Source organism: Talpa europaea (genome assembly GCF_964194135.1).
Source record: "Talpa europaea genome assembly, chromosome: 1".
NCBI lineage: Eukaryota > Metazoa > Chordata > Mammalia > Eulipotyphla > Talpidae > Talpa > Talpa europaea.
Window position 1 is genome coordinate 70,579,755 of NC_140073.1, and position 12,646 is coordinate 70,592,400.

Genomic DNA, 12,646 nt, shown 5'->3' on the forward strand with positions numbered 1-12,646 from the left:
ACAAAAACTGCTATTAGCAACTTGTACACTTGTCTCATCTTTTTAGCCACTTGCTAAAGGTCTCAAAACACTACCAAAGCAGCTTTAATTCTTTATTAAAATTTCTCACCAAGCATTTCTTGTATAATTCAAATTTGAGACAAACCTTATATTGTATTTATGTGGTTCGCTGTTTATTCTAAATAAAGCTTTAAGAAGCATCCACTAATTCAGCTCTACTTTCTGTAATCTGATCATTTTCTAAAACTAAGAAATTCTGGTGTAATAAAACCAGAGTCAAGATTTCTGAACATATTCAAATACTTTTAATTTCCCAGTCAAGGTAGATTACACAAGTATTACCTGCACTTACAGTAAAGAATTCTGAGTGATTCCTATTTTTTAATTGTTGTTAACTATCACAATAGCAGTATATGCTATAACCCCGGTCTTCATCAGCCTCAATTTATTCTCCCTATAGAAGAGCTCTTGTGGTAGCAGACTAAATTAAAAGCAGACCCAAAAAAAAAAAAAAAATTTTATTGCTTTACAAGCCAGCAACAAACACATTTAAAATATTGTAAGTATGACACTTATAAATTCTCACATGGAGTTATGAGACCCGAACGTGCTCCACTTAAAATGCAATTGTTGAAACTGAAATTCACAATTTCTGCCAAGAACTTTAATATTCTACAGCAGATTAATATTTAGAGGCAAAGAAAACTACTATCGAACTTACTGCATAGTCTAACCACATAATTAAAGTATTTTATCTAGGCAGTACTATTACTGCTCATTTTAGATGACTGTCTCAGCTACTTTGAGACCCTAACACATCTTTTCTCTGTCTACAAACTCTTCTGCAGAGAGAGCTGCCAAGAAATTTATTCTAAAATCCAACAATGTCTCAATTCTACTTCCTTCATGATGGAAAGTATAGTCTGTCCTTAACTCAGCCTAATAAAAGTTCTGATGGCAATGTCAAATACTCCTCCATACAAATAGGAAGCCCAAACCAGCATCAGGCATGAAAGGGTGGTACTGCTATATAACTGATTATTTTGGAGACGTAGCACCTTCTGTTCTGTGAGCTCCAGAACCCTGGATAAGTCACCATTTTAATAAGTGCAATTCAATAGCAAAAGTCACATTATCGGTATACTTAGTACTTCCTGAAAATAGAGAGAGGAGGGAGGGTGTCAACAGATTAACATGACTTTACCAAAATTGTAACTCTAAATCTCAATTGTTGGGATAGCCATCAACAACCTGAAATTGCATATTCTTAAAAAAAAAAAAAAAAACACCCGATCAGCTGATTTTTCTTAATCTAAGACTGTATCTTTTCTCCTGACAAAACACAGCATTTTTCACACAGAACCCACTAGTCAGGATATTGCTAATTAACTCAACTGGGTTGGTTTATATTCCCAGACCTAGGCAGCTGCTAGGAAAAAGCTTTCATAGCTTAGAAATATCACATTGTTTTGGTTCAAGATGTGTGTGAAGACAATTTTTAATTGCTGCAGTTGCAGAAAGTTAAGGCAACGTCAGAAAACAGAGGTGTTTTAAAAACATTAAGCCCCTTTCCACCTTGTAAATAGAGCCAAACAAGATTATTACTAAATCCCCTACTACAAAATCTTCCCAAAATAATATGTTGAATTTGACTTTGCAGTTTAATTTTTACATTTTGGTGGCAGTGAGAGACTCCTGGGGTTGTAACTTCTTTGCAAAATATTTCAACATCTGATTTACTCACAAGACTTAAAATTAGGAAGGAAAATATAAAATAAGTAGTCCTTTGCTTGGCAACCATCCCTTTTAATTATGTAATTTTATACTGTAACCAGGTCACACCTGGGTATGGATGGCTAATTTGGATATAGAAAACATCAAGGATAGCTCTGGAAGAATCACAAACAAGACAATAAACTGTCAATCAGTACATCAACAGCATTAGTGTAAGCATGAAAAAGATTTTACCAAGAGACTGACATTTACACTTCTGACAGAACTGAAATACACTAAAGTACAGAGCAAATTCACTGAATAAAGAAAAATCTGTCCTTGTAAAGGCTATTCTTGTACCCTTCCCAAAAGTGTTTCAATTCTGATACTCACACCACACAACTGGTTAAGAAAGTAAAGCGAGCGCGGTGTTTAGCAACGGGCATCCTAACTACTGTGAGAGGCACAGTGCTCACCCTCACTGGCAACCACAGGGGTCAGCAGGGTCAGGTACAGGGAGAGCCTATTTCTCTACACAAGCTGCTGCTGTCTCCTTATTGAAGCCACGGATGGACAGATCATAGACCACCTCCTCTACTTTCTTCACGTCGTACTTCAAGCCATCATAGCGCTTTCTCAGAGAGTCGTTTTTCAAGTTGAGAAGGCGGAAACCAGAATCCAGCTCATTGATGAAGGTGGAGATATGAAGGGGTCGGGAGTAGTCTCCAGCAGTCACACTGTTGACAGACAGCCTCGACTGCACAGGAAAAGGAAGAGAGCATGCATATGAAAAACTCATAGTGATCAGAAAAAAAGCAAATAGCAAATTATTGAGCTTCTTACCAATTCACTAGCAAGAATTAGAACTCCTGAGAGATAATCTTCAACATCCAGATGAAATCCTTTCTCCCGATCTGGCTCAACTAAAATATATATATCAATGTGAAAATGAGCTCATGATATGAGTGCAATGAAAGCCTAAAAAGGTAAAATTTTTATATACACAAGTAAAATTTCTCTCACTGTTGAAAAAAGATAAACCATGTTAATGTGCTGTCACATCTGTGGAATTTTTGGGCTCCTAACAAAGTTCAAATTTTCCTTCCATTCTTTTCTCAAAAAACATTATCAGAGGTACCTAGTTTTGTCAGAGATTATCTTTGTTTCTCAAACATGCATACTGGGGCCTCACTGGTGGCGCAGGGGTTAAAGACAGCTCTATCAAGGTATTGGCAGCCACTGCAGCCCAAGTTCGATCCCTGGGCAGGGAACTAACCCACATGGAGCTGCAGACCTCTCCTGTCTCGCCCGCTGCTCCCCCCACCAGTGTGTTTCAGTGGATCTGCCTGTTCTGCTCCCCACTATGTCTCTGGTGAATCCTCTCATCCCCGCATCTCTGGCCTATACCCCAGCAGTTCTTGTACAAACAAATAAATCTTTAAAAAAAAAAAAAAAAAAGAACATGCATACTGATGCATTTAAGGGAAAAGCCATGCTATCTGAAACTGACCTTCAAACGGTTCACATGCACTGAACACATAATAAAATTAAGCAGGTGTTGTACAATATTAATGAGTGCTGAATAAAAGTAGGACATAAACTTTTTCAGTGTGCCACTCTGTCAACTTTTCTACAGGCTTAAAATTATTTCAATGTCTAGTTTATCTTAATTATGTTCATTGAAGCAACAATGGGTTATAAGTAAATTAAATTTTAAAAACTAAACAGGGTCCTGCCTGGTGGCACGAGGGGTTAAGCACCGCACTAGGAAGCGATCCGCGGCCCCCGTGCACAAGTTCAATCCCTGGGCGGCCAGAGAGCAACCCACATGGCGAAGCAGACCTCTCCTGTCTCGCCCGCTGCTCCCCTCAGCAGTGTATTTCAGTCAGTCTGTCCTTTTCCCTACTTTGTCTCTGGTGAATCCTCCCTCCCCCCACACCTCTGGCTGTACCCCAGCTCTTGTATGCATAAATAAGTAAATCTTAAAAAAAAATAAAAATAAAAACTAAAGAAATACCCAAAGTGAAGCTATACTCCTAAAATGTATTTTAAACCACTAGTAACTCAATTTACGCATTAAAGTTCTTTTTTATTTAATAATTGAATTTAAAAATAAAACCTGAAGCACAAAGTGCAAGTGACAGCACATTGTAATTTTTGCACTTTCAAGTAGCTGATTTTCCATTTAGTTCCCCTTTATTTTAATAAGCAGAGAGAACAAGCACTAATCCTCCCACCAAAAATTAAGCTCCTATGCCTGATTCTGCTGATCAACATTAATAAAGACACTCACTGCCAAGAATTTCTGTAACTGCTTCTCGTGTCACTAGTGTTTCTGATTCCAAGTACACAACAAATGCTGCCAAGAAGACCAAGCGCTGCAACACAAACCTCCAGTGCTCATGGAATCTGCATGGAAAGAAGGCTAGGTTGAGGGATTAGAGGCTCTAGGAAAGAAAAGTTGACTATAGTCATGTTCAAACATTTTAGAAAAAGAGTCATTTTTCAAATGAAATCTTACATGAAACCTTAATAAACAAGCCAAGTAAGAATAATAATATATTTAAATATGTTAGTTGTAGTATATATTTTGCAAATTCAAATATATAACATTTACTTTGTAAAGTATGACCAATTCTGATGACTCAAAAATTTACAATCAAAGATTATTAAGAGGGCCTCCCTGGTGGCGCAGCGGTTGAGCGCTGGGTTGCGAAGCTGCCTGCGGCCTCTGCGGCACCGGTTCGATACCCGGCTGCTCCCCGGCCACCAGAGGAGGGTCCCACATGGCGCGCAGACCTCTCCTGCCGCCCGCTGCTCCCCTCAGCAGTGTACTTCGGTCCTTCTGCCTGCTCTGCTCCCTGCTCTGGCTCTGGTGAATTCTCTCACCCTCCCGCGCTTCTGACTGTACCCAGTGCATGTATAAACAAAACAAACAAACCAGCAAACAAATAAATAAAGCATGCCTCTATAAAAATAAAAAAAAAAAAGTTTAAAAAAAAAAAACAAAAAAAACAAAGATTATTAAGAATGACAAGAGCAATTGTGCTTTAGAATTTAACTGATAAAAGCAACAAAGAGGGCCTCCCCAGTGGCGCAGCGGTTGAGCGCTGGGTTGCTGCGAAGCTGCCCACAGCCTCTGCAGCACCGGTTCGATCCCCGGCTGCTCCCCAGCCACTGGAGGAGGGTCCCGCATGGCGCGCAGACCTCTCCTGCCGCCCGCTGCTCCCCTCAGCAGTGTACTTTGGTCCTTCTGCCTGCTCTGCTCCCTGCTCTGGCTCTGGTGAATTCTCTCACCCTCCCACGCTTCTGACTGTACCCAGTGCTTGTATAAATAAATAAATATTTAAAAAAAAAAAAAAAACAATGAAGAACAATTCTGAGGAGCAATAATTTCTGAGAAAATTAAAACTTACAACTGAAGACTGATGAGAACTATCACTGTACATCAGCCTCACGATCAACACTTCTACATTTAGAATTGAGTGTAGGATACAGAGAACCCTTGTTCACACACGTAAACAACAACCGCCAAAATAGCTAAACTGATGGACTTAAAACCTCAGGACACTGCAATTATACTGAGCTAGAGGTTTTACGAACTCTGTTTATGCTATACAGTTTTCCAATGTGTCAACAAATTAAAAAGAACGTCTGAACACAATGCAGACAAAATAAAATCTGAGGGTCAAATCAGCCAGAATGCAGCCAAGACATGACCACCAAACCACATATTTCTGAAGACCCTGCCACATCTATTGTCATAGTTCTCTACGCTTCAATTGCTACTGTACAAGAGAGCAGCAAATCTTTCCCAAAAAGAGCGAGATAGTATAAGCATTTTAGGCTTTGCAGATCACTTTCAGTCTTCATCACATGTTCTTAAACGTGTTGTATGTTTCTCTTTTTTCAACCCTTAAGTTTTTCTTGTGAAGTTATACTACCCAATGACCCATGTACACATCCTAGCCATTTACTGCCCCATCTGTATCTTAAAAGAACACGTCTTAAAAAACAGAAAATAAGTCAAAATTCTACATTCTTATTTACAAGATTTCATCAACACTCAGGTATAGTTTTTCCCAGTTTAATATCTATGAAACCAAAAACCACCTTATAATTTGTATTTCACAATTAAGATTGGCAATAATTTTTCTTCCCTACCATACATAAAAGAATGGTGATTCAATGCGATAGGGCATAAAATTTTACCAAGATATGTTATTGGGCAGTGAAATTCAAGCTTTTTTTTTTTTTAAAGAGGCATGTATTTATTTATTATTTATTTATTCATTTGTTTGTACATGCACTGGGTACAGTCAGAAGCGCGGGAGGGTGAGAGAATTCACCAGAGCCAGAGTGGGGAGCAGAGCAGGCAGAAGGGCCGAAGTACACTGCTGAGGGGAGCAGTGGGCGGCAGGAGAGGCCTGCGCGCCATATGGGACCCTCCTTCAGTGGCCGGGCAGCAGCCGGGGATCGAACCGGCTCCGCAAAGGCTGCGGGCAGCTTCGCAACCCAGCACTCAACCGCTGCGCCACCGGGGAGGCCCGAAATTCAGGCTTTGATATAAAACTCAACTCATTATATACAATGCCACTAATTCCATAACCTTAATAGCACAGATACATTCTTATAAGGAACTGGAACATACTCAAAAGATTTTCTACATTTTGACCTTCACACAGCAGATATTCCTTGATTACTTTTCCAATGCAAAAACTACACTAGTTCCTAAGAAATTTTGATGGTAACAAGAAAAAAATTACCAATTCTGTCACCATTGAAATACCTAACTACATTAAAAGTTTTGATTCTTTTCCTTTTTGTTGTTTCTTCTACATAGATTTATACGTAGCTTTATTTAAGTAATTATTCAATACATACCATCTTTCTTCTGCCTTGTTAACATTATAAAATAGTGCTGCTTTTCTTACAAACCTGTAATACTGTTCAGCAGGGAACTTGGTCTTCAAAGATGTTAGATGTGTTTTTACTGTACCAAAATGTTCTCGAGCTTTCAAACATCTCTTTGGAACTGATCACAAAAAGATAATCAAATGTAATCATGAAAGACCAATTTCAAATACAGTTCTTACTTAATAACCTATGCAGTGTACCCGAAATACATCAACTTAAAAACAAAATAAAACTCTTGAGCAAATATGAGAACATAACTTTTCAACAGGGCTTTCAAAATATGGTCTCTAATTTCCCTATTAACCAACACTGAAAAATAAACTAGCTTGCTTAAAGGGAAAATGTTAGAAAATACTTCATGTCATAAATAACCTAATCATAAAGGACTAGGCACCAAGTATCATTTTGATTCCATCTTCAAAGAATGAGTAAATCTGGACTGCTTCTAAGCTCTCATATTTGGTGAGAAAGAAGTTTTATCAATTATTCTCAATTAAGCTAACAAACTCCATATTGAAAAAATAAATAACTTGCTTTTGACACCTCTTAATTATAGTCTTTATTCAAAAACAACTTTCAACTCTTTTTAGTTGTACTGCCTCTATGTCACATCTTGAATAAAGGGTCAATGTCTGAACTTACCTTATTTGATCCCCTTTCAATAGAAACTATAAACACACGTAGAATAGTTTAACCTAACCATTTGTATCTATAAACGCAGACTGAGGCAGATTCATTTAATAAAAGGTTGGGTTAAAAAATAACCTAATGGAGAGCCTCCCCTGTGGCGCAGTGGGTTGAGCGCAGCGCTGTGAAGCTGCCCGCAGCCTCTGCAGTTTGGGTTCGATTCCCAGACAGCCAGGGAAATACCCACATGGCACAGCAGACCTCTCTTGTCTCACCTACTGCTCCCCTCAGCGATGTTTTCGGTCCTTCTTCCTGTTTCTACTCCCCGCTCTGTCTCTGGTGAATTCTCTCACCCTCCCGCGCTTCTGGCCTGTACCCCAATTCTTATATAAATAAATAAATCTTAAAAAAAAAAAACCTAATAGGGGGCCTCCCTGGTGGCGCAGCGCTTGAGCACTGGGTTGCGAAGCTGCCCGCAGCCTCTGCAGCGCTGGTAAGATCCCCGGCTGCTCCCCGGCCACCGGAGGAGGGTCCCACATGGCGCGCAGACCTCTCCTGCCGCCCGCTGCTCCCCTCAGCAGTGTACTTTAGTCAGCCTGCTCTGCTCCCTGCTCTGGCTCTCACCGTCCCGTGCTTCTGACTGTACCCAGTGGTTGTATTAAAAAAAAAAAAAAAAAAAAAATCTTAAAAAAAAAGAAAACCTAATGGGGCCTCCCCTGTTGGCGCAGCGCTCAACCACCTGCGCCACCAGGGGAGGCCCTATGCATAAATAAATCTTTAAAAAAAGGAGTTGCTAGATACACAGAAGAGCTATGAAACTACATTACCATTAACTACTGCATTACAATCAGTAAAATTCCACAGAAAACTACTGTACTTAAATGATACTATCTCTCAGTAGAAAAATCAACCAAAAGTAACATAATACTGGGCCTCCCCTGGAGGCGCAACGGTTGGGTGCTGGGCTGGGAAGCTGCCCGCAGCCTCTGCAGACCTGGTTCAATCCCTGGCCACCGGGGAGGGTCCCACATGGCACGACAGACCTCTCCTGTCGTTCCCGCTGCTCCCCTCAGCAGTGTTTCGTCAGTCTGCCTGTTCTGCGACCCGCTCTGGTGAATTCTCTCACCTTCCCGCGCTAATGACTGTACCCAGAGCTTGTACAAATAAATAAATATATCTTTTAAAAAAAAGTTACACAAAACTGTAAAACAATAAAATGTCAACTGACCTATGTATCCAATGTTTACTCACCATAAAGCATGAGACATTTTTTATTAATAAGATGACACATTTAATGTGTCTTTTTAAAAAATTTTTTAAAGATTTATTTATTTATACATACAAGAACTGGGGTACAGGCCAAAGATGTGGGGGGTGAGGGGATTCCCCAGAGACAGAGTGGGGAACAGAACAGGCAGACTGACTGAAATACACTGCTGAGGGGAGCAGCGAATGAGTCGAGAGGTCTGCTGCGCCATGTGGGTTGCTCCCTGGCCAGCCAGTGATCAAACTCATGCTGCAGAGGCTGCGGATTGCTACACAGTGCGGTGCTTGCTTAACCCCTTGAGCTACCAGGGAAGCCCTAACGTGTCTTTTGAATGGAAGTTAACTCTAGAAATGAGAAGTCATTAAGTTGGATAAAAACTTCAAAATCAAAACAAAGAACTTACTGTCCTGAAATCCAGCACCCTGATGGACCCCTTGCAGTAGAGTTAAAATCTCCCGAGCTGTTTGTTCTAAGCTCTGAACAACTTTTCGGATTTCCTACAAAGAAATAAAAATCAGTGTCATATAAATTCAACCTAGTTATTATTATAGCTTTGAATCAAATACACTTGATTGCACAATTAATCTATGACACCTAGGTTCAAAACCCTCGCAATCTTTACAGGGATTGAATTGGTACACAACATATCTACATCTGAATTGATTTTCCTACTTACTTCCTCTGTGAGAGACCTTCACACTAAATAAAAGGCACTAAATAAAAGGTCTTAAGACTTCTCCTTCCAGTACCCCTCAAAGGATAAAAGCCACTCATTCACCCCAAAATTCAATGGTATAAAAACTAAAGATGAAGTATCTGAATGCAATGTGTAAACAAAGGAATGAAATGCAATACAAGGATTAGGCCTTTTTTCATTCACTCCTTTAACAAAGCACATTTAAGTGCTAAGCATTGTTTAAATAGTTGCAACCCAACAAACAGTACTTTCCTTCTTGCAATTTTGGGTACAATCTTAACAGCACATAGTTCTCTTAAATATTAATGTCCTACTAGAAAACATTTATTAGATTGTTAGGTCAAGGAAATGAATATGTGATTACCAGAAACAGCACTGTAGGAAAAGCCAAAGAGTACAGTCAAAACCCCTGAGTCAGGAAACTATTTGGGCAACTGGAGACACGAAAGGGAAGCAAACTGAACTTTTATAAACAGAAAATAACGTAAAATGACATTGGAAAGCGACACGGAGACCTGCGGGACCACAGTCAAGGCTGAGTTTTTGTATCCACTTTGGAATGAGACCCCACGAGAGGCCGCACGTGCTTCTAAGACGCCAATAATACACGAAAAGCGCGTGGGTTGAGTCCCAAGCGCCAACCCAGTCTCTGACATCAACAAAAGCTTGAGAAAACCGACGAGCAAAGGCGGTGGGCAATGCCCAGGAGCGAGCCCCAAACACATGAATGAGGGGGTGGGGCGCAGAGTCGGGAACAGAGAGAGGAAGCCCCGAAACTGACTCCAGCAGGAAGCAGCCCACCCACGCAGGCGTCCCCATGGCGAACGCCTGAACCCCACAGGGCCGGGGGGGGGGGGCGGCCCGCTAGGAAAGGACAAGGCCAGGGGGCGGGGGGAGCGGAGGCTCGCCTCTCGGATGTCCTGCTCGGCAGCCAGAAAGCCCTGCAGCTCCACGAAGATCTCGCTCACGGACATGGCGCCGGCTCCGCAGCAATCGGCCCGCGGGAGAGGGTGGTCAGCGAAGCGCGCGCCTGGACCAGCAGCGCACTCGGTCGCTACGCCCGCCGCCGCCGCCGTGCCCAGCAGGTCCTTCGCTACGGCAGGCGCTGGGGTCCTCCGGTGCCCGCGGCGCGCACAAGCCGGGCTGCCCGCCGCGCCGCCTACGCCGCCGCCGCTCCTGACGCCAGACGCGCGCCCGAAGGGGCGGGGCTTGGTTGGCGCCCCTGGGACAGGCAGAGCGCGGAACAGCCTGCGCGGGGGCCTGGGAGCGCGTGGGCGAGGGGCGGGGCCGGGCGCGGAGCTGGTGCGACCCGGCGCGGCTGCGAGGGTGTGTTTTATACAATAGCAGCGCGGGGAGTTGGGGGGATGGGGGGGCCCCTGGTGGCCCCCGGGTGGCCCCCTGGCTCCCCCCTGATGGCCCCCTGGTGGCGCAAGGGGTTAAGCAACACTGTGAAGCTGTCCGCAGCCTCTGCAGCCCTAGTTCGATCCCGGCCTCGCCAGGGAGCTACCCACTTGGTGAGGCAGACCTCTCCTGATGCGCCCGCCGCTCCCCACAGCAGTGCATTTCAGTCAGTCTGCCTGGTCTGCTCCCCACTCTGGTGAATCCGAAACACCCCCCACACACACACACACCGCATCTCTGGCCTGTGCTCCAGCTCTTACATGCATAAATAAATAAATCTTTTTAAAAAATTAAATAAAACAATAGCAGTGCAGGGCGTATGGCGGCGGAGGGGGAATGCCCCTTTACCAAAGAGTACGCGAAAGTAGCCAAGTGCATTTATGGGAGGCTATGGAGAGATTGCAGTCTGTTTGGCGGGGGGGGGGGGGGGGGGCGGGGGGGGGGCGGGGGGGGCCTCCCCGGTGGCACAGCGGTTGAGCGCTGGGTTGCGAAGCTGCCCACAGCCTCCGCAGCGCCGGTTCGATCCCCGGCTGCTCCCCGGCCACCAGAGGAGGGTCCCACATGGCGCGCAGACCTCTCCTGCCGCCCGCTGCTCCCCTCAGCAGTGTACTTCGGTCCTTCTGCCTGCTCTGCTCCCCGCTTTGGCTCTGGTGAATTCTCTCACCCTCCTGTGCTTCTGACTGTACCCAGTGCTTGTATAAATAAATAAATATATAAATCTTAAAAAAAAAATAAAACTTCCAGAAGATTTAAAAAAGAAAGAAAGATAGGGGGGTGAACATGGATGGAGCTGGAAAGGATCATGCTCAGCGAAATAAGCCAGAAAGATAAAGAAAAATACCAGATGGTCTCACTCATAGCAGGAATCTAGAAAACCTAAATAAGGGACCAGGAAAAAGAATAACTATAAGAAAGTAAAAATCAAAATCAAACAACTATGAACCAGAGACACACTATGGGGGGGGCGGGGAAAGGAGGGCTTGGGGTCAAAATAAGGGGGTTGCAATTGTATGGAGAATATAAAAATTTTAAAAATAAAAAATAAAGATGGGGGGTGTAAAACAGTGCGTTTGTGATTGCAAAAGCTACGAGAGCAAAATGTAAGTGAGATTGTGGATGAGGGATTGGAACAAAAATTTTGTACCCTTTTTGTATATTTTTAAATTAAGTTAAATTTTTAAGGGTGTATTATTGTGGGAAGTTTTATCTCCACTCACTTTTTTCACCAGTTCTCTCTTGAAGCAAGCACTGTAGCTGTTTCTTGTTTGTCCTTGCAGTTACTCCTTAATCCATCTTCCAAATACTTGTGTGTGTGTGTGCACACGCGCGAGCGGGCATGCTCAGAGCATGCACTTCCCAAATGATATTAAAGGATTGCTTGTGTCAACTCAATGATAATTTGATGTTTGCTTTGTGCTGGGCATAATTCTAAAGTGTTACAGGAAAGATCGTATTTTATCTTTTCAATACTTCTGTGATTGATATCTTATAAATGAAGTGACTATGGTCAGAGATTATCTTGCCTATATTCATTTACACATAGTAGATGTTAAAGCTGGGAACCAAAAGCTTTGTCTTAATCGCGGTGTTATTATCATCTTTCTACTAGGTGACAGTAAGTTGCCAGGGGCTTGAAATACCTGACCTAATGAACCCTTAAAACCCTATGATGTGGTGCCTCCCTGGTGGCCCAGGCAGTTGAGCGCAGCACTGTAAAGCTGTCCACAGCCTCTGCAACATGGGTTCACGCCCGTGATGAGTGTCTGCCTCCACTTTGTATTTCCATGGCAATTGCAGAGGCACATATAAGCCACTAGAGAGCAGTTGTCCACTTTTCTGTTTGGAGGATAAGTTGCAGGGACAAGAGTAGGTGGGGAGACATCAGTGTGCTATTGCTGCACTTCCAGGAAGAAATGGTAGTGACTGCCCCTCTCCCTGTCCTATAACAACTTCAACATGGGTGGTGACAATGGATAAGTGTGGTTGCTCCTGAAGGCCTGTGTCTCACCAATTTTTGAACTAGT

At 43.0% G+C, this 12,646-nt stretch overlaps 1 protein-coding gene across 2 annotated transcripts; it reads right to left on the reverse strand.

Moving 5' to 3' along the window:
* Positions 1-2,236: 2,236 nt before the first annotated feature.
* TSN (translin) lies at positions 2,237-10,195 on the reverse strand (the record flags this gene model as incomplete). Of its 2 annotated transcripts, XM_084247506.1 has the most annotated exons (6): positions 2,237-2,470; positions 2,557-2,636; positions 4,007-4,122; positions 6,652-6,748; positions 8,928-9,021; positions 10,130-10,195. In XM_084247506.1, the coding sequence occupies 6 exons, from the start codon at positions 10,193-10,195 to the stop codon at positions 2,237-2,239; spliced, it is 687 nt and encodes a 228-aa protein (XP_084103632.1). The 2 variants fall into 2 exon arrangements, with proteins under 2 accessions (XP_084103632.1, XP_084103633.1); XM_084247507.1 differs by lacking the exon at positions 2,557-2,636 and having other exon boundaries at positions 2,397-2,470.
* Between the last annotated feature and the right edge of the window lie 2,451 nt (positions 10,196-12,646).